The 26,945-nt window shown below is 49.2% G+C and overlaps 2 protein-coding genes across 2 annotated transcripts in view; both read right to left on the reverse strand.

Annotated features, from left to right (window-relative positions):
- Nucleotides 1-3,414: 3,414 nt before the first annotated feature.
- On the reverse strand, nucleotides 3,415-13,799 carry LOC137905753 (axin-2-like). The gene is given in 11 exon segments (XM_068750007.1): nucleotides 3,415-3,541; nucleotides 5,646-5,813; nucleotides 6,444-6,578; nucleotides 6,683-6,898; nucleotides 7,464-7,640; nucleotides 7,722-8,224; nucleotides 8,366-8,506; nucleotides 10,135-10,237; nucleotides 11,554-11,660; nucleotides 11,662-11,686; nucleotides 12,991-13,799. Coding segments are annotated over 11 exon segments (2,511 nt in total).
- An 8,968-nt stretch (nucleotides 13,800-22,767) lies between these two features.
- cep112 (centrosomal protein 112) overlaps nucleotides 22,768-26,945 on the reverse strand; it is a 75,436-nt gene continuing 71,258 nt past the window's right edge. The window contains exons 24-26 of the mRNA XM_068750058.1: nucleotides 24,122-24,223; nucleotides 22,977-23,041; nucleotides 22,768-22,859 (exon numbers count right to left, since the gene is read on the reverse strand). Of these exons, the coding sequence (XP_068606159.1) occupies nucleotides 22,856-22,859; nucleotides 22,977-23,041; nucleotides 24,122-24,223 (171 nt within the window). The 3' untranslated portion in view covers nucleotides 22,768-22,855. The remainder of the gene's footprint in view (nucleotides 22,860-22,976; nucleotides 23,042-24,121; nucleotides 24,224-26,945) is intronic.

Raw genomic sequence — 26,945 nt, forward strand, 5'->3', positions numbered from 1 at the left:
GGTTGCTATGGTGACTCTTGCTGCAGGTTGATTTCTGCCGCTGCACAGCTGCGGAGGCATCGTTGAACTGAACGAGAAGCACCTGTTACACATCCCACCCAATCAGCTGCTGCCTCTCTGGACAGTTCTCTCCTCTCTGTAAATCACAACATAGGGAGACTGAGGTGCCCGGCGGAGGTCTGCCCTCTCCGAGTTTTTATTGGTCAGCGCCCCCAAATAGCATTATTATCAGGCCCTTTATCATATGGCCCAAAACTTGCCAAATCTATTTTATTTCCTTTTACGACCTGAGATCAGTTTCAGGCTACAATAAATCCAAGTTATTTTTCAAGCTGGTTTCCTTTTTCCTGTCTTCACTGACAGAAATTGAGACGAGGTGAAGGAGTTTGCTTCTGCTGCCTCTGATCAGGGTGTGGAGGGATGAGCGCCAGCACAATAGCGAACACTGAGCCAGCTGCAGGATGCTCCGTGACCTTATCAACACATTGAAATCTTATAAATATACAGCGGGTACACTTCTCAGTGTCAAAGTACTTTTTAGAAACCCTTAAAATAAAATCTCAATATGGCACCCGAAAAGCATGAATGGCAGTCTAGAGTAACTAACCGAGGTGCACGTTTCAAAAAGATGACCCCATCTAAAAGAGCCGTCAATACAAAGATCAGTTCAGAAGGTCTTCTCACAGTGGAGCGCCGCTCGAGTGGAGAGCCTCCGAGTTCTAAGGAGTCCAAAGGATGGCCTTCAAGCGTATGCACTGACCTTTGCTGATGAAAGGGCGGAAAATGGTATTTCAACAGTATCACAATGCCCTTTCAATATGAAAGGCAGCATAAGTAACACTCTTAGCCGATGAGCCTTAAAAGGAGAAGGTGGCAAAACGTCTGTGAAGATATCAGCGTGGATGTGTGTGAAGGTAATAGGTGTTCCATATTTAAACAGAATTTAGCAGCATATAGAGCAGCGGGGCGTGCGATACGATGCTATAGCTCTCTTTACATCTTATGCTAGAGAGGAATTAAGGTTGCCATGTTTCATTCTATGATCACTACGGTGATACTATTTTTTTTAATATAATTTGAAAAAGGTTATTTAGCACGCTTTGTCCGTCTGTCATAAAGGCTCGTCTAGAATACTCCTTTGTTCCATACATGTATATTTTTGTCCAACAGTTGAGTAGTACTGTTCCCACTCACTACTAATATGTATTAATCCACGGCCACTTATTTCCTACCGTTTGATTCATTCATATTTACATTTAAGCAATCAACCACATTCCTCTGCAGTTTTTTTGAAAGGTCTTCAACAGATTTAGATGCAACAGATTCTGGATCATATTTGTACTTTCTTCAACATTGTGCGATAGGATGCTTTTTTTTTTCTTCCGTTTGTTAATATCATAAAAAACAGAAGTGAACCAATGAAAGATCGGAAACTGGAATGGTTGAGTTAAAGGCCAAAGACCAGTCGGTGCCATTATTAATTTGGCGTGAGGCAGATGTGAGTAAATCTGTCAGAAAATGGAAGATTGTATTTTTTTTGCGTGCAGTCGAACCTGCCCGTTTAAACTTTAAGCGGACGAATATTAGAGAAAGGATTGAAATGGAGAAAATGGCTGCATTTTTTCAGGCTCTTGTTGGTAGTTGTGCCCATGAAGAGGTTAATCGTGAAAATAGCTGGATAAAAATGGCCGACATATTGGATATGCGTCTCATTAATGCACAAAAGGGCCTCTGGTGTCCAAGTGAACGCTGTATATTTTAATTTCTAACAGCTTGAATTAAGAGCTGATAATGGAACTCTGGCAGAGATTTCTCATTGGATCCAGAGTTGCATTCTTCACACACACACACACACACACACACACACACACACACACACACACACACACACACACACACACACACACACACACACACACACACACATCACCATCCTAATTAGAGACAGGGAAATCCACACCACAATCCATCCAAAGACACACACAAAACCAGAGGAAGTCAATTTGCTAATTTGAAAAATAGAACATTTTTTTAATAAAGGCTACATCTCTTCATAATTACAATAATTAAAGTACCGAGGCATCTTTTCAAACTGAGCTCTAGAGAACGCATAATTTACAGTTTACAAGTGGAGCCAAGGAAAGCCATAAAAAATATTATAAAATATAAAACATGAGCAAACGGATACAAAAAAAAAAGGCATAAAAATATCTTTTTCAACATTAGGCCCCTTGTAAGAACCAAGGGAGTAATCGGACCCTGAAAATCGGGTCAAACACGGCAAGAATCCATGTAAGCAACAGCTGCTGTGCTCAACCGAAACACTATGGTGTGTGTGGAGCAGCAGCATCTTCATCATCTTCATCATCTGCAGCTCACGGCGCAGGATTCAAATACAAACAGGGCAACGCTACTCAAATAACGCAGTCACACGAGGTCAGCGCGTCGGGGCGCGACGGACAGAGCTCTCAGTTGGTAACCTTGAAGATCGGAGTCAAACATGTTTTGGGGGCATCAAGGACATGTTCAGGGTCGTTTCCGCCAAGTAAGTACATCGGCTATTTGGGCAATGCCTGCGCCACTGAAACAAAGGCACTAAGATCAGAGGGGTGGGGGGGGGGGGGACGACGCACACACACACAACCACAAATAGCACTGCAGTAGTAAATATATTATTAAAATTTTGAAGTGACAGAGAGGCGTCCTCGAAGCTTCAGCAGCGAGCTCGCCGAGAGACGAGAGATCAGGGATGTCCCCGTAAAAAATCTCCAGGAGCAGGTGTTAATAAAGTTTTTGAAGAGGTATTTTTTTTGGAAGTTTAAAGTTCAGACACATTTCCTTTGCACGGAGGGGAATTCGCAGAAAAGTGGTAGAGGCTTCTCCAACTCCAAACAGCTTGTCCATGGAAGAGCAACAGGGATGGGGGGGGGGGGGGGGGCAGGGATATGTCCAATAAATAGCAATAGAAATCTGAACACAGCAATACGAGCGTCACAATACAATGCAATGTACATGTCTGTCTGCATATACATATTAGCGGCAATCGGGGGGGGGGTTCCTGTAGGCAGGCTCTAGCCTCGGCCGGGTCGGGCAGGCCGCCAGTCTGAACCCGCTGCCCTGCGTTTTTGCTGAGTGGTCATTCACCCGGAGTCTCTGGGACGTCCTCTTCTGGACACACCAGACACGTTTCAGTCCAGCAACACACAATCCTCGGCGTCCTCGAAGGTTGTTTCCGTGGTGATTTGCTTTCCTGGACTTTTCCCCCTCTCTCTCATTCATCCTGTTGCGTCCCGTCAGCATTCCTTCCATTTCCAGTCTTTCAGTCTACGCACACAAGCGTTGTGTGTGTGTGTGTGTGTGTGTGTGTGTGTCTCAGCATGTGGCGCCGTTCCATCCACAACGTGCGCCGGGTCCTCACTCCATCCGCTCCACCTTGCCCAGGATCTTGCCCTCGTAGGCGGGCAACAAGGAGCAATCATTGGACACCTCCTCGAACACCGCGCCGCACTCAAACTCATCGCTGGACTTCTTGAAGTAGTATCTGCAACAGAGAGACAAAGGAGCTACGTGATGATGATGATGATGATGATGATGTACAAAAAGCCAAAATAAAGACGAGACGAAGCCTCACAAACAGATCCTACTGTCTAAATGCCCCCGCCCCCCCCTCGACGTTCCCTTCTGCCTTTCCTTTTTCTCCTGCATGTTTTTTTAAGTTGTGCCCTTGCTAACAGGGGGCCAATCGGGCCAGTGTGCAAATGAAGGGGCCCTTTGACAAAGGCTGAAATCATGGGTGCCGACTAGTCTGCCTGTCCACCCGACTAACCCCCCCCGCCCCCCCCCGCCGACTCCCACATGAGTCGACCTTCACTCACTCCTCATTCCCGTGTCAATCTCGCAGGGACCAAGCAAAGAGGAGAGACAAACCGGAGGAGGTGCAACATGTCCTTCCTCACCCATGTGGAATGGACGAAGACTATCGGGAGGGTCAGAATCTGAGGAGGGGTTTCTCGTCAGCCATGATTTCACTGGGTCGTTAATGATGCAACCCCCCCCCCCCCCCCCCCGTTGGGGGGCGGGGCTTAGAATTCACTCTAACTATGTAATGGAAAAATGCATGAGTTTTGCTCCATGTGTGGGGCGACTGGAATGCGGCTATGTTTGCGAGCATTTGTCTTTAATGAGATGGGAGACAGAACATGCAATCCCATTTAAACCGGGGCTGTAGTCTTTAGAAAGAAACCAGCCCCCCCCCCCCCCACGAGGGTGGTCACTAATAAAAAGCAGCTTGGTTTGAAACGCAGGAAAGCTTCAACTAAACGGAGCGCAGGAGGTCCCGGCTGAGAACGTACGGGACAAAGCAGAGAAATAAGAGGACTTGAAAGGGCATAAGACACGTCCCATAATTGTGTTCCTCTTTCCTATCTTGGAGGAAGGAGAGAAAAAAGAGGAAGAAAAATGTCTTCAAAGAGCAATGATCTTTTTTTTTTTTTGCTGAGAGAGACAGAGAGCCTGAATTTCCACTGGAACATGTTTTATGTGGCGAGATCTGTTTCCCCTTCTCTCTCTCTCTCCCTCCGTTTGCACTGACATCTGGCACCAATATTGTCTGGCAGGGCCCAGCAATACTGTTCTTTGTTGAACCGCTGCCATGTCAAAATGACCCAACTCCACACATTCTCTGGCTGCTATTAAAGCACTGTGCAGCTCTCGTGCTCTCGTGCCCCCCCCCCCCCCACAAAAAAAAATGTGCATGGTGTGACACAGGAACTGAGACAGCGAGCCAGAGAGAATAAAACGGGGCAGGACAGGCATGTGTGGAGGACTTGGAGCGAAGCGCCGCTCACATCTGCATTTTAAGATGTTCCCATCATTATTATTATTATTTTTTATTTCTGTAAAAACAGTTTGATGCCTAGAATTATTAACAGCCAACCCATTCCTGTCCCGCAGAATCTGAAATGTTCATTTATTATTTTAATGCACACTGGAAAAAGGGGCAATCAAAGAAAAGTCCTTCTTCACAAACACGAAGCCGAAGAACTTTAAAAAATGCGCCTTTCAAAAACATATCCATAAAATGATTACATGTTTGAACATTGTACACGTTCAACACACACACACACACACCAGGGCAGAAAAACCGAGCCCCTGATAGCATCAGTGAAGAATTTGCACGCTGGCCATTTGTGTGAGTCTTTGTTGGTTGAAATGAAAGAGGCCGGGGCTTCAAAGCCGTATTAAGTGTGCCTTAGCATGGAAATCAATACCAGATGGGACCCAAAACGCTGCAGTTCAAACTCTTCCACTAACCCTCGCCAACACCCACCCTCCCTCGCTCTTGTCCTTTCCTTTCAATGCCCCCCCCCCACCCACACACACACACAGTCCACAGAGGCCTGATTCTGACTGCATGCATGCACAGAAACAAACACTGATAAAACAGAGGCGAGCTCAGCGAACACAATTCAAATATACATTCACCACCAGACGGTGCAGTTTGGGGTTTCACCGTCGACTGTCGCCAAGATACCGCAAATTCAACACGCTGGGAATGAATCCACCAAACGGAGCCATCGTGACCTCACAAACGTGCGTTATTTGCATCGGGACGTCGCCCTTGCACAACATTTGCCTCCGCTCACCTGTAGTTGCCCTTCTTGCGGAGTTGCTCCTTGAAGTTGCCCAGGGTGAGGCTGTGGCTCTTCATGGTCCTCCGGTAGGGAATCTCCTCCCCGCAGAAGAAATACGTCACCACCGTCTCACTGCTGCCCAACCCATGGCTTCCCACAGCCTTCTTACACTCCCTCATCCTGACGGCAGACAAAGAAGGAGAGAAAGGGAGAAAGGGCGTGTTAGACAAAGAAGAAATCTTTACGATACTAAAAAATAAAATAAAAAAATGGAAACACAGGAAGTGTGCAAGAGGCAAGACTAGACAACACATCCAGTGGCAAACTGACTGAAGAGTAACTGAGTGAGTGCGTGCGTGACCCCAGTGCCATCACGCCAGTGTGAACGTGTGTGTTGTTGGTGCATGGAGAAGGGGGCACGCCATTATTCATTCCCCTTCAGCTATGTCCAAGGCTTTGTAGGCCCACTTCAGAAGCTCTGCTCGCCTCAAGCTCACTGAAGGGCAGCCAATAGAAATGGTGCACATCTATGAAAGGGACGTCTCCATCAGGCGGTGCAGGGACTAGCATGTGTACGAAGCTGGGGGGGGGGATGGGGGGTCACCTTCTCGTTTCATGACGTGTACACGCGTGTGATTTGTGCACGCCTACTCATCCGTCTCCCTACAAAGGCTGTGCAGGTGTCGTGCAGGAAGAGTTAAAAGAGTAGAAGTACACTGCAAGGTGGAGACTAACGGCCGAGAGGATGGGGAAGAGGAGCAGAGAGGAGGAGGAGAAGAGAGGGAGGGCAGGACCCGAGAGGCATCGTACTCTTCTGATTGGAGGCCGGGGCCGGTTGTGACGAGCCCGGCTGGACTGGGATTGGCTAGCGATGGAGGGGTTGAACCCTCACCCAGGCCGGGCACAAGGTGGATCTTCTCTTGCTGGAGGCTGGACGACGAATGCCTGGGAAGAGACGCGATCGAGAAGTCAGGAGCGGCTCGATAACCGAACTGACATCAGGACATGTCAGGGAACAAATCAGAAGCGGCCGGAAGAGCGAGGTGTACCTCTGCTTGGTGCCCTTGGTGGAGACCTCCTCCAGTCTGCGGCAGGCCTCCTCCAGCTGGAGCAGCGTGTTGGGAGGAGGCAGGGGGGGCATGGCGGGGTCCTGGATGAATGGCTGGGCTGGCTGGTGGCTACGGAGGTGGCCACAGCTCCCACCGCCGCCCCACGTGTGCGTCTGGGCGGCGGAGCCTCCAAAGGATTTCTTGGTGCTCTGGTTGCTGCAAGGGACAAAGGAAATAAGAGGACACGGGTTAACGGCGACCACGAAAAGCAGCTCGTTCCCCTCCTAACGGGATTTACATAATCCACATGGTGATCTGGATCATTACCAAAAGGTTCTAAATTGTTCTTGGTATCTTTATACACCAACCATGAAAAGTAAAAGTGAATCAGAGTTTTCAATATTAAAATGTAATATTCTTTCCTAACGTCAGTCTGGATCCAATCCGGATGAAATTCGGTGGAGAGATGGAGGCCCCCACCCTACACAACTGTGTCAGATTCCATAAACATCGGTCAATAATCAACCGAGATACTGAGGAACTAATTTTGAAGCTCCATTGACTGCAATGCTACAGAAAATTTCAAAGTGATCCAGAATCCAGGATCATCACCAGGAGGAGGACTGTTCCTGGTAACATTCCCAACATTTCCTGAATATTTCATTAAGATCCTTCCAGAAACTTCTGCGTTATCTCGCTAACGGATGGACGGACAAACAGGCGCCGGCGATCACATCACCCCCGCCTCGCCGGAGGCAATAAACACAAAACACTCGCTCACTTGTGAAACTTGTGCCTGCTTTGCCGTTTACTTTCCAGGATCCACTGCAACACATTCTGGGTGGGGTCTGCGGTGTCTCTGGGCAGCTGTACAGGCCCACAGTCGTCCACACACCCCTCTGCTGCCCCTTCCTCCGCTCCCGTATGACAAACACGCCGGGACAGAGAGCTGGAGCGCCTACCAGTAGAAGAGAACATTAAAAACAGAGAAACAGGAAGTGAAGGCGGACGCGGATCCGAGGAAGAGTTCCGTACTGACCCAGTAGCGCTGTCTGCTGAGACGGCGCCACAGACATCTCTGCCCAGGCTGCGGCTCCGCTGGTACGGCTGGCAGGGCCGACACTCGCCGCTGCTGGAGCACAGGCCGTGCACTCTGAGCGCCGCCTCCCGCTCAATCTGCTCCTTGGTCTTGGGACTGGCGTGATGGTGGATGTAGTGGTGGTGGACGTGCTTTGTGCTCTGCCTGCTCAGCAGGGTCCTGTTGGGGCCCAAGGCTAGAGAGGTGGCCCCTTGGTCAGGACTGGAGAGCCCCGCCCTCATCATGGCCTTGATCCCAAAGGCTTTGCGCTCCGGGGAGCTGGAGCGAGGCGACTGCCGGACGACGGTGGGGGACTGGCAGCCCGGGGTCTTCAGGACGCGAGAGAGGTGATCGTCCAGGATCGCCTGGGGGTCCTCGTCCGACAAGCCAGGAAGGAGGGACAAGGGGTGAGGAGAGAGCTGGGGTGCGCTCACAATGACTTCTGGGTCTTCTCTTTCCTCCTCCTGGAAAGAAAACACAAGATCTAAGAATCTAAGGAATGAACTCGAAGCTTAGTGCCCAAGGGCAGCGATAGACGGGCGACCTCTGTACGGCCGTTTGGAGGAGGGTCGGACCCCGTTTCGCTAAACTGATTTCATACACACCTCCTGAATTTGCTGCAGCCTCTCCTCCAGAGAGTTGATGGTGTCCTGCTTTCTCTTCAGGCTCTCGAGGCGGGAGATGAGCTGAGCCGCAAAAGCTGCTGGTTCCATCGGGACCATCTCCTTAGGAGGGCGGCGAGTCCGCTAGAAGAAAGAAAGCGAAGGCTTAGTCGCCGGCGTCCCTTCACGAACAGACCCAAGCCTCCCCCAGCTTCTCTAAAGGCATCTACGTCTATGAACCGGCCTTCACCGGCGCCTGGTGCACGGTCACGCTGGGCGAGGCCTCGGCTGTTTGCCTCCGCCATCATCGGCAGGCCTCTTTACAGTCAGCTCACTTCAAAGGCTTCCTCGCCAAATATCAAACGCTCAGTGGGGGGGGGGGGGAGAATAGGATGACGGAGGGAGGGACGGATAGATGGGAAGCAGTGGCTTTGCATCTTGGAATGAAAGCCACACATCGACAGGGGGTTGGAAAAGAACTCCGGGGAGGAAAGGATGAGGGATTAGGAAAACGGGAGAAGTTGAGATGCAGAGATGTGTCATCACGGGAGGGCAGGGGGGGGGGACACATTAAGGGACAGAGGGGTTGGGCGAAAGAGATAAAGGTGCGAATAAAAGAAGGAAGATCAGACAGGTTGCAGTAATCTATTCCCCCCGTCACACACTGGGCACCTTTGAGGTACAGTATGGTGCCAGTGTGTGTGTGTGTGTGTGTGTAGGTGTGTGTGTGTGTGAACCCACACATATCTTAAATTATTAGCATTTTTTGCACCGGGGCTTTCTTGATTTTTATTCTTTTTTTGTGTTTCTCCCATCCCTTTGTAGTCAGGATGAAGGGGATAAAAAAAAAAAGAGAGAGGAGGTGCCGTCTGATGGCGCCGGGGGCTGCTGCACCATGGGAACGGCAGCCATTGCCAAAAATCAAATGGGGAAACAAAAACAAGAATAAAAGCAAAACAATAAAGCAAAAAAGGAGGACAGTGAAGAGAAGAGTGGCGAGGAGCAATCTGTGGAAACACTTGCTGCATGTCTGATAGTGTTGAATACACCAGGGGGGGGGGGTTACTCCTCCTTCAACCTGGAGCCAGGAGGCCACTCCCCACTGACCCACTGAGCGCTCACATGACACAGATCCTTCACTTTTAGAAGTGTGTGTTCCACCTGTGCGTGCAGACATATATGTGTATGCATGTAATGGGGGGGGGGGGGGGGGGGGGCAGCTCTGTTGGAAGTTGTCCCTTCCCGGTGCATTTGCTCCATTCATCCTTGGATCAAAGCATTGTGTGCGTGTTTGTGAGTATCTTTTGTGCTTCTGTTGGGAAGCGGGCTGATTTCCGAGCCCTCGGGATGAAGCTGCCGAGATCTTCCTCATCGCTCCCCCCCATTCTCAATATTTACAGCATCGCAAGGGAAGAAAAGCCCCGGCATGTTCCGAGCGCCGGGTGGTAAACCGCTTAGAGACCTCCCCGTCTCCCGCAGACTTCAAGGAACCCTAATGGGGGGGTGGTGCAGGTGACACCAAGGGCGAGGGGAGAGGGGCGGGGCTTGTGTTTGGATGTGTGCTTCTAAATGCGAGTGAGGCTGGGTTCTTTTTGGCGTCACTCTTCAGATCGTTGCTGCTGTTACAGTCTGTTTGGTGACTATTCATAGAACGAACCGAGAGAGACCCGGAACCGAGGGCGGTGGAGAAATGACAGCGTGGAAGCCGCGGCTCAAAGAGACTTCTGAACACGTCTGTGTGTGTGTGTGTGTGTGTGTGTGTGCGCACTCACAGGGAAAGCCGGGAGAGCGACTTGGCTGTTCATCCTCATGTTCCGCTGCATCTCCCTCTGCAGGTGCTTCTTGGAGCCAAGTTTGTACGGCGGAACGGCGTCTCTAATGGGGAGGAGACAAGAGATCGGCAGAGGTCAAAGGGCGAATCAGAACGACCCTTCGAGACCAAGCAGGCGTGTGTAAAGGAGCCGGTCAGTCCGAGCACAGGACGGACGCTGGGTGGGGGGCGGGGGGGCTAGCCTGGTTAAAGCTACGCGAGCGACTGACTTCAGAATTAAGTCACACAACAAACAGAAATCCTGCCACTTCAAAATGCTGCGCTCGACAGTGAAAAAAGCCGAACCCCCCCCCCATGCGAAACAGTGGCTTCCTGGTGACCTCGCCTAACTGAGGAGCACTTTTCCACTTTTGCTTTGAAATGCCACAGTCATGCGCATAAGCGACCCCCCCCCCCCCGCTCCAATCTTCATTTGGCAAGCGCCGCCGCAGCCAGCCTCTGATCTCCGCACATCAAAAGGCTGGTTTGTAAGATAAGGTAATGTTTGAAGTCTGCGCAGCTGCATTCCCCAGCGTCCAAGCAAATCCATAAATAAGATATAACCAAAAATCCCCCCCCCCCCCCATCCCCTGTTGCTGTTTCCCTTTCTCATTCTTTTTCTTTATCTGTAAATGAGATTCAAATGTTTATGGGTCCTTTCGACTGACTTAACTAGAGGTCTGATCAAGGCCACAATCGATGGGGGGGGGGGGGCTTTGTGTTCCTGCATCTCGGGCTTTGTCACAGCACTGGGGCAAGGTACAACAGGGGGGCAGAACGGGACTTATATGGGCCCCCGGTCTCTTTGAAGCAGGCCTGTCTACAAGCATAGCGGACATATTTATCCACCGGAACGTTCCCGTCTCAATCTCCCTGGATCTCTGCCTCAGTCGAGGAGAACCTTGCTGCCTCGGTGACATCCTGTCATCACGCAGGCCTTCCAGAAACCAGCTGACCGAAGCGCCCGTGGCCTTGAGCTGTGCACCGCGAGATGATCTCATAAGCGCCTCGTCACTCGAGACGAGGCGAGGCGATTACGCCAAGCAACCCTCGAGAGAGAAGGACGAGACCCGAGGCACGTACGCAGATAAGAGCGGCCCACGCGTGGAGAGAGAGAGAGAGAGAGAGAGACAACGCTGACGTGCTGCTTCTGTGCTGAAACGAGTCCCAATGACGTGCTTCATGACGCCGCCGATGATCGATCGATAATAGTTTTTTGCAGAGAAGACCAATCAATTCACTGATATTTCCACTCCAGCAATTAAATGCTACTTGATCTTTCTACAGCGACATTTCTGGACCCCCCCCCCCCCATGTGCTGACATTCTCTCTCACATGACACACACACACACACACACATGTTTGGTTAATATTCACTTACACACTGCTGTCAGTCACAGACATAGCATCGTCGGTCAAGGCGTCACTGGATACCTCGCTGTCGTTGGTGCTGCTGACGGGGGCCAGGGAGCCCACGCGGCAACGGTTGGACGGGGTCTCCTCTCTTACATGACCTGAGGTTACAGAAGACATCGGGTTAACGCACGCAACACTATCAACAGGTGGGGGGGCACATGTCACCTTACGATGAGAAGCAATAGCATCTTGGGAGGCTTTAAAGCACATTAAGAGTCATTAAATGAAAAGTGCATCTGTCAAAAGGAACTTATCTGCCTTCAACATGTTATGAGCGGTCATGGCCGGCAACTGAGGGGCCGGGCAACACCCCCCCCTCCCCCCCAAGGCACACACACACCTCCCTTATTCACATTCACGATCGTCTGCACTGGGAAAGCTGTGGTTTTTATCATATTCTTAAACAGCCTGTAATTTCTCTCGTGCAAACTGCTTCCTCAGCATTCATCTCCCGCTGGGCCTGCATTCCTGCCATGTTATGGGGAGGAGGAGAAGAGAAGGGAGTGAAGAAGTGGGGGGGCAGGCATGACTGTAGGTCAGGAAGAAAGAGGAAAAACAGAGGGGTCTTCACGAGGAGCGAGCGAACCCCCCACCCCCCCAACTCCAGTCTGACCTTCAGAGGTAAACCCCAGCTGGCCATGTGTGCCCCGCCCCCTATTCTTATACTCCCACCCTTTCCCCTTATTTTCACTCCAAAAGCCTCATAGTCCCCATCCTGGAAATTTCAAAAGGAGAAACGTGATAAAAGTACAGAAGATGGGGGAGGGGGGGGGGGGTCGGTTGGTGTTGATTTTGTACTCTGCAGACGTGACGAGAAGAGTCAAGCAGATGGGAAGAAATGCATTCCACATGTTGAATCTGGAGGGCGACAACGGGAGTGCAAGGCGAGAAGGGAGTCACGGGTTCACGAGTCCCTGCTCTCGCGTTGCCATGTTTAGGCTCGGGTTAAGTTTCTTTTAGGGTCACACCAACTCTTGGAGAAAGGCAAGCAGGAGAAAGTCCACCATCAGCACCGAAACCAAGCTGAAAGCGCCGACTGTAGACCTGCGTTTGGTTCTAACCTCTGCCAAAAGGGCTTACGGATGGCGTGCTACAGGAAGGGGCGAAGAATAGCAACGCCATCATCTACTACGTTCTGGTTGGGGCCAGAGCCAGCCATGCTCTGGTAAACGTTTCCCTGGGAGACAGATCCCTCATTCGGCTGAACTACGTCAAAGCGGCGGAAGCGAGAGGGCTGGAGATGAAAGGTCGGCGAGGCGGGAAGTTAAAAACAGAGATTTCTAAACAGTCGTAAAGAACCCGCCAACCGATGTGGAGAAAGACGCCGTTAATTGAACCTTAAAGAGCTTCAATGTTTTCATTTCATTTCGCCGCAGGCTATAAGAAGGTGTTGCGGCCGTACCTGCGTGCTCTCTCCATCACCTCCATCGCCCTGATGGACGCGGCGGCGGCGCCCTGCGCCTTCAGCGACAGCCCAACCAGCGCCTTGGCTTTGAAGTCACAACTCCACTCCTCCTCCTCGTTCAGCGTGGGCAAGTATCCGCACACGACTTTCAGGTCGCCGAAGCCGTTTGTGCCGGCGTGATTCGGGGTTTCCCCTCCGGTCCTCGCGTACTCGAGGTAAATGTCAGAGGTCAGAAACATCTGGTAGGCGTTCTCCTCCATGTCGGCTTGGATCTCCGTCTGCGCCTGGTCGAACATCGCCGAGTCTACGTGCTGCTTCTTGATGCTGTCCCGTATGAAGGTTTTGGTCGCCGGCTTGAGCTGCTTGGCCACGACGCTGCCGTTCTCGATGTAGCGCTTGCAGATCGCCTTGGCGACGCGCTGCGTTTTGGTATCCTTGAGGTCCATTTGCCTGAAGCCGTTGCAGGCGAACCAGAAGTCTAAAGCGTCGACGCATTTCTCTCGCTCCAGGAAGGTCCGAAAAAGAAGAGCGCCATCCTGGTCCCCCAGGAGAGAGTGCAAAGACTTGGTCCAGCGGGAAAGGGGGCAATCCGGAGAGGCACTCCCCTCTGGCTCCCCGAGACCATCCTCATTTCTCCTCGAGGAGCCCGGAGAGCCAAGCACCACTGCCTTGGGGGGTTCCAGGGGTTTCATCATTGCGAGCTTGCCGGGGTAGCAGGGCGCCTCGCCCTCCTCCCCCGGCACCGGGGGTCGAGGAGCATCTTCTCTGAAACTACTGCTGATATGGTCCATAAGCGCCCGGCTCATGGCTCTGAAGGAGAGAGCCGTGTGTTGTCCGCCGCCGCCTCCTCCTCCTCCTCCTCCTCCTCCTCTAAATCTCCTCACTCTCTTATGTCAGCAGGAGGGGGGCTTCTCTCGGGCTGCCGTCTTCTCTCTGAAACACAAAGTATTGATCTAATCAGAACCAGATCCGCCCCAACTTCAAAGGGGGGGGGGGGGGGGGGGGGTAATGCAGAGAGTCTTTTCAGACCCTGACGGACTTTTATAGAACTAGACAGGCGAGTTGAACACCGCAGACGCGTCTCCACCTCGACCCGAGACCTGCGCGCAAATTCATTCAACAGCGCCGCGGGAAGGAAACTCATCCGAGCGACGCCTGAGATCAATCGATTATTCTTCCGTTCGATCGCAACAAAGTAAAAGTAGCAGTCACACGTTTGTCAAGCGCGCGCGCGCGCGGGGGGGGGGTATGTCCCCCCAAATCCACCATTGAGTCATTGATACTTTCAAAAGGCCAGCGCGTTACGCACGGCCATGAATGGATGAACGCTTCCTGATCCATCACGCATGGTGTCAGGGCTGCTGTCCCCGCGTATCAACACGGAGTGGATACCCCGCCCCCCCCCGCGAGTACCTGTAGGACACACGATCCGGTGGAACAAACTCGAGGAGATCGAAAAACGTGAGCGACATAGTTAATGGAGCCGAGTGGCAGCGGAACCGAGCCGGTTCTCATTATTACTGCTGGAGGGGATCCGCGGTAAAAAGCATCGATACAGATGTGCAGCATTACAGATGTGCAGCATTACAGATGTCACTTTGTAGCGCGCGCGCACGGAGTTCAGCGTGTAAGAAGAAAAAAGAGCAGCAGCAAAAACCACGAAATAAGAAACTTGGCACCGCCCGCGTGGAGCGAACACGAAAAGCTGCTTCAGATTTCCACGCAGGCTCGTCCAGTCTTAGAAATGTCCCTTAATGTAAAGCAGGAATAAAAAGAAAGCCCTCTCCAACGAACACCAATGTCTCAGCTCCTCTAGAGACGGGGGGGTGAGATTTTTTTTACTTCAACTTTTAACATGGAATCACACAAACTTCGAAAAATAAATGAAAAACAACAAAAACAACTTTCCGTGCGTTATTCTGGGAGAAAAGCAGCCGACTTCCCCGGGACCATTTACTTCAAAGGCGAGTCAACAGCACTTCAAAGGGAGCTCCAATGAGGGGGGGGGGGGGGGGGCAGCTTGAGAAGGCACACACACTCCAGTAACTTACCATCGGATCCACGAGTTCCCTCCTCAAATTAAAGTCCACGTTTTTATCCAAAGACGGACCGCGCGTATAATCCAGTCCTCGTCTCGGAGACGCGACGCGGTCCGTGCAGGTTCGAGTCGGTCCACGGAGAGAGAAAAACACAAATGCACTCGAAGAGGGGGGGGAAAGACGCGCTTTGCTCTCCTCCCTCCTCCTTTTCTCCTCCCTGCGCTCTCAGGCTGCCACGGCGCGCCGTGCGTCTCTCCGTGCGTCTCTCCGTGCGTCTCTCCGTGGGTCTCTCCTGCAGGGCGACTCCAGCACCAAGTGAAGCCGACAGGCTGAAGCAGCGCAACTTCAAAGTCAGGAGGCAAACAGCCGGGTCCCGACAGCTGCGTGGAAACACACGCAGCCCGAAGCCTGCGGGGGGAGAGAGAGAAAAAAAGAGCAAGAGGCGTGTCTTTCCACGCACGCTGCAGTGAGTCTCCGTGGAACATTTATTCAAGATTGCAGAGCGGCGCACTTTTTTTTTTTAAACCGCGTTTTGTAATTCTTTTACCAGGATCTCGAAGCTGCATATTTGAGGACCTTATCAAAGACATGCGATCTCTAACCCCCCCCCCCCCCCCCGCCCCGAGGGATACACAAATGCGTGCACCGACCTGTAAGGCCCATCACATGCGCGCGTTCACGTCTTCTTCCTATGCGTTTCTGTCACACAAGCAGACAGGACACATCCCAGGAGTCCCACTATGATTTAAGACATTCATTAGGACTGAAAAGACTTGGAAGAAAATAGACAAAAGTTTCAGGCTTCAGGCTGAAACACGTGGATTTTTAAATAGAAGTGTCCGTCCAGCCACAGCGCGTCCATCGGGTTGCTACAAAATGTATCAATGAAAGCGTGTCCACATTACCGGTTATATGAAGCTTCAAGATGAAGAAATCTGCTCTTAAATAAAAGATAAATAAATAAATCAGAATTTAACAGTGTGGTTTGTAGCCTTTCAATGTTTGATCCTAAATTAAATCACAATCTGATTCCTATCCAGATTAGAATTGGAGGCTTTTTTCTCCATGCATGCTCACATCACTGACCGATCACAAGTCATCAATTAAGTAATGGTCAAACATCGAGGATCTCAGCTATGACACCAGGGAGACATGAATTGCACCCTCAAGAAGATAAGTGGGGGGGGGGGGGGGGGGGGGGGTGGCTGAGCCAAATCTGTCTTTTGCCTTTTTGTTATCGCTGCTAAAGATTCCAGAAATGAAAGCCTGCACTGCTGCTTTGTTTCTTTCCTTCCCTCTTATATCCTGCTGCAGCAGCGAATCGAACGCCACACAGTAGAAATGTATTCACAACGATGTCAGGTGTGTGTCGTCACGGAAAGATGACCGTGAACAGTCGAAACAAGGACATCACCGTTAAGGACAATCTGAATTGGGTCACTTCCAAGCGCAGCATGAACCTACTCTGGCATGAAATCCCATTCCAGTGCTGTTTACGCTCCACAGCTCCCACCAGTGGTAATAAAGGTATATGGTCACATGTAATCCAGGTCGAACAGCCAGTTTAAGATACACGCTCAATTCTGATGACACAGCTTTCTCCGAAACGGAACATAGCCAACGTGAAAAGACAAGAGTCCGCCAGCACCGTCACACCGTCAGGATGAATCCCTCCCCCGCCCTGAGAGGACTGCAGGCAGCGGTTGACATTTTGGATGCTACATTTTCTTTATTTACACCCACCATTAACATCAACTGGCAGTGCTGCGTGTTTACAGGGTTCCTAGTCAGCTTGAGAAAAAGTCTTTGGTGTTCAGAACAGCCCCGATAAGAGACAACTGGTGTCTGTGTGTCACCGTCCTCTAAGTGGACGGCGTCTCAGAAAGTACAGCACAAAGACAGCGAGCACTTTGATCGGCCTGTTTACTAAACGCTCTGAGAAAACTTTCTCCCTTGATACTCCCAGTTCCCATCAAGCTTGATAAAGGAGGAGAGGCTACGATGACTAAGAGATTACGCTGCTCAAAGGCTGCCTTTATTGTGATCACATTCCCAATGTGTCGACATCAAACTCGCCGTCGCACCAAATCACGAACCGCGGTGGAACCGACTGGGAATCGGGAAGGGCATAAACAACCGTAGTCAGCTAAAGACGAGACAGGAACCACTGATGTGGAGCACAAATGACTGGAAGCATGTCAAGATGTGAGCCCCCCCTCCCCCCCTGACTCAGAATAACATGAAAACATCTGCAATAACTTTCTTGTCATATCATGAAAGCCCATCTACATGGCCCCGGGTCTCTCTGTAGGCACGAAGGTCATCTGGGTAATATACCCAAGCGCTGCCCCGACAATGCCAGCCTTTGTTAACGCTAGAGGGCTAACGCTGACCTCTGACAGCAAACACAGGGGCTGAAACCATCACCATGACAATAGTGTGACCCCCCCCCCCTGCCAGCGTCAGGGGCCAGTTGGGCCCTTATTTCATGTCAACCCCCTCTACGGTTCATGGGAGGTCCCCGTGTAGAACGGGCATTTCCTGCTTGCCTCTCAGCGACTGACCGAAGGTATGCGACTGGCTTTGAGACGGGAGGTGTCCTTGACTCCTGGCCCTATAAAAAGATCCTTGAAAGAAGTCTTCGGGGGGGGGGGGGGGGTTATGGGGTGTAGCCGATATTATTACAGGGACAGGTCAACTTCAGCCGGACTACAAAGACGCCTATAAATAGAGGCGGCGGGCCACTCATAAATCAGATGTGGGGTCAATCAGGTTTTTAATCGCCACTTTTCTTTGTTTTTTTTTTGCATGTATTAAATCTGATAAAAACCTAACAACTATCTGATTGAACTACTGGAGGTTTTTATGACGGCATTATATGGTTGCCTGAGCTACAGGCCACCGCAGTCGAAGCCATAAACCCGTGGACCGAGTCCTCGCATCCACCGGTGGCCGTCCTCTCCCTGCCGCCGCTCTGTGATCAGTAATTGCTCTCTCAATTACAGTATTGTGTGCCGTTCCTTTTGGTTTGGGGTTAAACTCTTTGCAGATCCCTTTGAAGTGCTTCATCCCTTTATCTCAAGCCAGAAGTCAAGAATTTGGGGGGGGGGGGGACAATGGAAATTGAAACCAAGAGGGACGCTTATGGCAATTATCAGCCAGCACCATGAGGAGGAAGTCGGCTCGCACAGATGGGGCGGGAGAGAGAGAGAGAGAGAGAGAGCCAATGCAGGACAGGAGGTTACTGTTTCAAGTTTGTTTGGAGTGTACACACCCGGGGCAACAACCGACTGCTGAGAGAGGAAATGGAGGCTACCTCTTCAAAGTAGGTGACAACAGGGACAATGGCCTCTGAAGGGAGCAAGGAGCTGATGAGAGGCGCTGTGGCGGCAGTGGTGGAAGGGGGGGGGGGGGTCAAAATACAACCTGAGTGGGACCAAATAGGAGAGGAGGACAGGAGGCGGATGGAGGGGAACGGAGAGAGAAGTGCTGTTGTCATCAGAATCAAACGGCACGCAGAGCCGGGGAAGATACAATTAAAGTGTGGAGTTAAGACAGGCTTTGAAGTTGGACATGGTGCATAATACCCTTAAAAGTTAGGGAAGGGCAACAATTTGCCAGTTTGTTATGGGGCTGTTTTGAAAGAGGACTAAGAGGGGGGGGGGGGGGTTGTTTTTGAAAGGGTTCAGTTTGAGGGGAATGAAGCTGGATTTCATGTGCCAATTGGCTCCAGAAGGATGTAAAAAAAGAGAGAAAAAAAACAGAATGTAAAGTGTGAGTGGGAGCCGGCGCCTACCTGTGCGTTTTGATGATGAGGACGAGTGTGTGAAAGATGGAAGAGGGGAACGATAGATGAGTCAGAGGAGCAGAATAGGCAACGAGACAGCTGAGGAAGAAAGACTATGAAGAAAGAAAGAGACATGAAACAGGTAGGGAGTAGGCAGCGATGGAACGCGGCGAGAAAAATAAAAAAGGGCGAAACAAGAAGGGGTGGGGTGGGGGGGGGGGTTGAAGTTTATTTATTGGTTTCTTACCCACTCATTTTAATCCCATTTTGCGCTTGACTTTTAAGTCTACTAATGTATAGAAACAATGTCGGATGCACCGTCTAATCCCGTTTGGGCCATGAAGCTCACTCCACACTGACAGTAATGACTTTCATTTCCTCTGCTGGTCGCACTTGAAGCTTCACAAGCCGGACGCCCCGGTTCTGCCATGCCCGACAGGACAGCAATCCTAACCTGAACCCGGGGCGCCATCCCTCATCCTTAATCCATCACATTTAACCCCATCTTCCTCTTCCCTGACTCTGGGGGGGTGCAGGGTTGCCAGACTGGTAAGGTGATTAACTTGTTTGCCCATTTAACAGAAGACGGATTTTTATCGCTTTCCTTGCTTCCTGTTTCCTCATTAGGGTGTGTGTGTGTGTGTGTATGTATGTGTGTGTGTGATGCATTGATGTCAATGAAAATGCAGCCAAATGTGAAAAATGCCATTTGGAGTAAAAAATGTGAATAGAAAATCTCAAGATTTGACTCATTTTAGCGAAAAAAGAAAAAGAAAAAGGCGACTATCTTTCTTGACAGCTATGTAGTGTCATTTTCACAGTCAAATAGAATTTAACGCATCATGTTGAGAGATAAATAAAAATATATTCACATTAGGAGACTTAATAGTGTAAAGGTTTTTGGTGTGTTTTGACTGATTATTACAAAGTTAATTTCTGTTTCGGTGCAATTTTATGTTTCCTCAATCAAGACAGAAAAACAACAGAAAAAACCAGTCCAGCATCTACTTTGGCAAATAGTTGACGGACGCAATGGTGAAATCGTGAGACTGAGACACCAGAGAGACACACCTGGTCTTGAGCATATGGTCTTCTGCCTGTTCCATCAGCCCAGAGGGTAAATTCACACCATCATCACACACACAAAAAAACAGCCCTGCTTCGCCTCCTTCACTGATGCTGCACAGCTTCCAAGCCACTTGCTCTCAAATCATGCTGCTACATACCCTTTTCTTAGCCTTGTGTTGCATTTGAGTGACAGGGCTGGGGGAAAAAAGAGAGGAAAAATCACTTCCATAAATACCGAATCAACAAACAGAAGTATGATCCACGCTGGGAAGTGAGACAAAGGCAGAGAGCGAGAGAGAGAGAGAGCAGCAAACATGATGGAAGACGGTGTGTGAGAGAAGTGTTGGTGCTAAACAGGTTTATTTATGCAAGCAGCATATAGCAGCCAAACACAGGCCTCCTAGGGTCTGACTCAGAATACAACACTATAAAAAGCTCCAGTGGCAAACACACACATGTAGAGCCACTTTGTCAATCACATGCAGATATACAGACACGCACACGCCGTCACAGAGACAGGGAATGAACCAGAACTACCGCTGGTCTTCAAATCCATGTCCTCAATAACTTCCTGCAGGAATGAAATCCAGGTTTTAAATGTCTTCTCCTGCCAGTTGGGAGATGCTCTAGAGTCTACAGATCCAACTCAGTGCCATGAGGCGGTTTCTAGCTGTCACAACAACCTCGAGTCCACGTGGACGCACAATCACGTGGCACGGCAGCAATGAACGGAAACCGTGGCGACTCCCAGACTGCCCTTTTGACGCCGTCAGCCAACAGCCCGCTGCCTGATGCGGCGATAGCCGGAGAGGAAGCGGGGGCTTTGATCTTTAATGGGGCCGCGTCAGCTGTGTGGGAATGACATTCAGGGCTTCTATTTACACAAGTACAATTATGGAGGTTTATTTTGGTGGTAGACAATCAATTAGAGAATGCTACGTCGGAGTAATAACACAGATTAGAGGAGAGGTTATAGCTGGAGCCGGTTTGGGTGTCGGCGAGCTAAACGCGAGTCGGCTAAAATGACAGCGTGCACATTGGCCTCCGCTTCTGCCGTATCTTTACGACTTAATGTGCTTTAAATGACAGCGACACAAGGGTGAAGTGCGACAGAAACGAGCTGCTGTAGTTCATACTATCATGAGCAGACAATCCCAGAAACTGCACCAGTTTGAGTCGTGCACAGCGGCAAATGTGAAACTTTTCAGTTATGCAAGTATAAAAGCACAAATGCTTTTTTTTTTGGACCCAGAGATCCACAGTTTGAGTAAAACACCTGACAGCGGCCTATCCGTCTGAAGCGCTTTGTTTTCCTTTAGCTGCTACCAGTAGGAGGCAGATGCATCAGGAAAACAACACCTGATAAATACCAGCTGACCGTCGCCTCAGTTCTGCCCCGCAGGTCGGAACATCAAAACAGGAGACGGTTGAAGCCGTCATTGTGATGTAAACAACTTTCGGACCACCACAGCTCGAGGCCGGTTCCACCCGGACTCGGAGGATCTGGAGACAATCAGTGAAAAAGATGCACCTCTGATATTCATCATGTTGTTTCCTGACACCTTGACTACCCTGAGGCCAATTTGCACAAATAATGGGATCAAAATAAAGATATGCAAAAGACAAACATGGGATTTTTTTTCCACCTTTGACTATGTGGAATTAATGTTATTTTTTGCTTTTAGAAACTTTACACATGGCAAAAATGTTGCAATAGGTAAGGATCCACTTCGTGCATCCTCAAGAAATAACATATTTTACCAAGACTTTGTGCTGAAAGACTAAATTCCTGTTTCTCAGATGGCAGTCCTCTCTCCTTTCGTCTCTCTCTTTTTTTGTGTTTCTTCTTTCTCCCTCTCTCTGCCCAGGCAGCAGAATCAGCACATCAAATAAACATAGCGAGAGGGTATCGTGTTTCGTTTGGAGACAGCAGGACAGGTCACGGACAATGGCAACACATGGAAACGCATGAGCTGTGGGTGTACAAGGAAAGCAATCCCAATGAAAACAAATGCAGGGGGCTCTGAAAACCAAATTTGATTTTGGAATGTAATAATTCCTCGAAACTTCCAAGGAGAAACATGGACTCTTTTGAAATTATCAGTGATTCCATCCCGTGCATTCCTCACCTACCAGAGACCCAAAACACCAATGGTTTGGAGGCTCATTGTGAAGCTCGTCCACGGTCCACTGAATGTTATAATCAGCATAAAAGCCTCTAAACTCTGGAGACGCTGGAGACATGGCTGCCATCATGGACTCCGGTGTCTGAGCCATTAAGCGTGGGTTTGAGTGGAGCCATCATTTAAACACAAAGTGCTGGAGGAAGCAGAATCAGCGAGTCCAAGGACTGTAGCGTTTGGCCAGAGGTTCAAACAATTGACTTGCAGCGGTCTTTATCTGAACCGACCACAAACCCCCCAACTGCTCTTTAGAGTTTGAAAAGGGGCTTGAACTGAAAGACGATGCTTAGCAGCGATATGGCGATGTGAATTCAAGGTCTTTGACTTTAGTGCAAAGTTCTGAGTGCTAATCTTGGTTAACATGCATGTTACAGTAACATGGAACAAGGGTGAAACGCAAGGCTTCAGCAAATTGAAGCATTAATTATGAGGCATTTGAAAATGGAGAAAACCCATGACAAAAGTAAATTAGGAAAATCCTTTAATAAAGATAAAATGGATTAACGTAGACTACAAGAACAACATGAAATGAATAATGATACAAAAATGGAAGAATCTAAACTGTTATGAACATTAAATGCCCCCCCCAACAAAAGGCAGCCAAAATAAAATATGACCATGAATAAATAGTTATAATGGACACATGACATTACAGTACATCATCCTGACAGATGACAAGTCCAGTAGCATGACAGGTGTGTGAGGGACTTGGAAAGCTAATGCTCACATCTGATTGGATGTCATATCCTGGGGGGGGACACGACACAGGCAGGTCCTCCCCATGGTTACCTGGAGAGAAACAGTTGAGCATTGAGCACACTACTTTGTAAAAGCTCATGCACTCATATATTCTACTGTACAGAGCAAATGTACAAGCAACATATTTCTATACAAGTCCATCCTAACCTCTTGCTGTGAGAAGAATCCAGGTCTTCCTGGAGCAAAGAAGCTCTCTTCTGGAGGAAGTTCACCTGCAACAAAGGCAATTTGGCACAAATGAATCGCCAAATCTGTCAGAAATCCAGAAACCTGAAGTTGAAAAGGAAAGTTGGTCTTTGGCCAATTGAGCTTTCGGGTACAGGGCATTGACTAAGTGGAAGAAAAGTTTGGTTGTTGGCCCCACAGGTCAGGACAGCAGGGGTTGGGGGGCGGGGGGTCATGAGATTAGGGCAAAGGGGACAGAGAGGAGATTATGAGTGAGGTTATTTGAGGTTAGAACGCTGCGAGTGGAGGCAGTGCCATTCTATTGTTTGGCTACAAAAGTGTGAGTTTATTTATGAAGTATCTTTAGCTGAAGAGAAAATAAATCCCATCTACATTTACACGGCATCTAGAGCCTGGCAGAATAATCACGGCTCCAAAAGAATCAGCATTGTGCTGGGACTACCGTACTGGAGCCGCGGGTACATTCCTTTCTATGGGGGGGGTTCTAGCATTTCATTTGGCACTTCTCAGTGGCAAAGTTTTTGCAAAAACCCCACCGAAATGTGGTCGGATGCCTCCAGAGACATGAAAGTTCTCTCCACCTTTTTTTTCACTATGTAAAAATAATGCACTATAATGTGGAAAACCAATGACATCGTCAAAGAGAAGAGAGACCACTCTGGTCAGGAATTACATCTTACCAACATATCCAGTCTCAGAGCTGCGGTCTGTGCACTGAAACGGGATCTTGGTAGGCTTATTTGAACAAGACGGGTTTATGAAGAGGTCTCTCACAAAACGTGCATGTTCCCTATCTTCATTATAGAACACCCAATCTTATCTGCAGTATAAAAGCCAAGAACTTGAAATGAGTCAGTGTAAAAATGGACCTAATGGTGGCGTGCAAAATGATTTTTTGCAGAAGTCACTGGGAGATCTGATGGAGAGATGAGACCAAATTGAAGTCTATAAAGAGAATTGCCAGGATCTAAAGTCACAAGGGCAAAAATTAAGAAAATAAAGAGCACAATTTTAGAAACCGAGAATCAAACACTGTGTTTGCATTGACGTCATTCTGGTTCTCATCCTGCCGTTGTCTGATTTGGCAGCTTGCAAACAGTCCTTACCTGAGCCTTCAGAGAGGCGATGGTATCCTCCAGTTCTTGTCTAAGCTCTGCAGGCATCAAACCTTTGATTTTCTCCTCATACTCCTGACGCACCAGTGTCACCTGAGAAGACAGAAGCAACCCAACAAGTGTCACCAAAATAAAGCCCCGTCTACCCGACATTTTTTTGTGTGCTAAAAATGGGAACAGCTATTCCTTTTGTGCTTTGAAAAAGTTCCGCGTTCAGATTTCTTTCATGCAATTCCCATCCACACGGATCCCCAAATACAGCTGAAAAACAGTCGTATTTTCAGTCTGCGGGTGTACCCTTTGAAAATCGACATCACAGAGTGCGATCAGGTGTATTGATGCAGCGCCGAAGGAGTGTTAATGCACGTCGCAGAGTCAGACCACTGTTTTGGTACGGGCGCTGTGTTTGTGTATGTGAAGGAGGCAGCGGCTGTAACAGGCACTGGCAAAAGCGGGGCTGTGACATCATTTTCAGAGGAGTGGCGTTTTTTCCGTTTGACACAGTAAAGCGACGCATGATAACACACCAGAGCCTGTTTTCAACAGTCAGCATTTTCAGGCCAATAAAAAAAAATCTTTTTTGTCCAAATGAAATGCCAGAAGGCAACAAAAAGTTTATCTGTCTCAGAAAAGGACACCTGAAAATACACATCAACAAAGTAAGTATGCATTTATGTGTACTGACACTAAAACACCTCATACTGCGTGTGACCATCTAAAACCTAAGTTGGTGCAATGAAGACTGTTAAACAGTATTACAGACGCTCACCAACGTGCAAATTAATGCTAATTAATCAACTTAGTCAGCCCAACAAAAACAAAGGACAGTATCTGTAAATTGTTGTGTTGTGTACTTCTACTGCTTTATCTTCTGGATACTGGGTTCATGTTTGGATGCTCGTGATTATTCATTTGGCATGTTCCTGTAGATACTGCCGCACCACATACACACATGTATGCATGCATTTCCGTACACAGTGCCCATGTGAACAGCTCCCTTGTAGCACACACTCTCTCTCTCTCTCTCTCTCTCGCACACACACACACACACACACACACACACAGAGGGTATCTCCTCTTTATTCATAGCTCAGAGTATTCCCTCACTCTTCACAGTTCCTTCACATCTCCACAGGGGGTCTGGAGGCTGGCATGACTCGTTCTGCACGACACCCTCTACCGGCGAGATCCAACGCCACGTGTCTGTTACACAGGCGGGTTTAGGAGAGGACAGGACACATCAAACGCTGCGGCAGCGCCGTAGCTCGCTAGCTCCACTGGGGAGGACCGGAGGAAGTCTGTCTGGGGCTAAATTATACTCCACTAAACCAAAGTCTGATTATAGAAGTTGAAAAGGGTTTGGTTAGCACAGCTCCCCCCCCCCCTTTTTAACCCGCAAACGCACATGAATGGACACACACATACACACACACACACACACACACACAGGGAGCTTTAACAGTTACTGTAAAAGCATTTACGGCATTTTGAAAAGAGTCGCTGAATCAATTAATCTGGAGCTTGATGAATGCTTTAGCAGAAGCTGAGGCATCAATGGGGGGTGGGGGGCTGTGAAAAGCAATGCCTAATCCCCCATATATTTCAAGGTGTAACCAAGGGAGCGTCTGAGCAGTTTGGCTACCCATAATGCTTTTTGACAGAGCCAAAGTTCAGCTAACAAGAGTGATCCCCGACCTCTCCTCTCATCAGTCCAGTCTTTCAAGCCTGAATGAAGTGGAGTGATGGAGGAGGGGGGGGGGGGGGGGGGGGGGATTGGTTTTCCTAAAATAATTTTCCTGTTGTGGATTTAACTGATTGTTCTGGCTTTGGCTAATTAATCTTCCTGGGCACAATGAAAGGGATTGGGAAGCACTTCAAAGCGAGCTCCAGTACAAATGATCCCAACATGAAGCGGCTCACGTTGTCTCGGGCACAGCGTGCTCGAGATTAGTCTGCCACAACATCGCCAGATTCTTCAGGCTCGGTTTAAAGTGTCGGGACGATAATATCGGCCCGACAGTCCATCGGCTTTTCAGAGGTATTTATTTATGTCCCTCGCTTTGTGTGAATGAAGCCGAGGATAATTTGAGAGTTACCGAAGCCTTAATTTGAATGTTCAAGAGTTTTAAAAACATCATCTGAAACTATGAGAGCGTAGCTTTTCAAAAAAAAAAAAAAAAAAAAAGTACATCTATCTATAGTCGCTCCTGTAGTCATAACAAAATGGAAAGCCAAAGACAAAACACTCGACTACCTCAGGCTGGAGCAATAAACAATGATTGAATAAACACATCCCTTACAACCACTCCGAATAGAAGTCTCGATTCTGCAAAAGCCGCGCTCCTTCGTTTTTTGCATTCTTGGTTCATGCATGGTGCAGTCGCCACGGCAATGAGAGATCCGCTCTTCCTAAATTACAAGCTCCTTTGTGGCATTGCCGTCTCCCACTTTCCTTCCCATACATTAGGATGGGCAAAGCTACAAAGTCACCGGTGCGCTGAGAGTGCAAGAGCGATGCCTGGAGACTGTACGTAGCCGCGAGGCTAATCAAAGTAGACAAGCAATGGGTGCTTGCTTTAGCGACAGCGAGAGAGGGAAGCGCGGACGCGGGCCGAGTTGTGTATTTGGTGTGAATGAGAGGAGCGTAATAAAATATCACTTTGTGTTGTATTGCAATTACATCATACAGCTCATGTACATTTGCACACACACACACACACACACACACACACACACACACACACACACATACATACATACAGCTACATGAATGCACATGCTGCAGTTTTATGCTCTTGCGGCAAAGTAGAAGACC

The sequence above is a fragment of the Brachionichthys hirsutus genome, chromosome 16 (assembly GCF_040956055.1).
Source record: "Brachionichthys hirsutus isolate HB-005 chromosome 16, CSIRO-AGI_Bhir_v1, whole genome shotgun sequence".
NCBI classification, from domain to species: domain Eukaryota; kingdom Metazoa; phylum Chordata; class Actinopteri; order Lophiiformes; family Brachionichthyidae; genus Brachionichthys; species Brachionichthys hirsutus.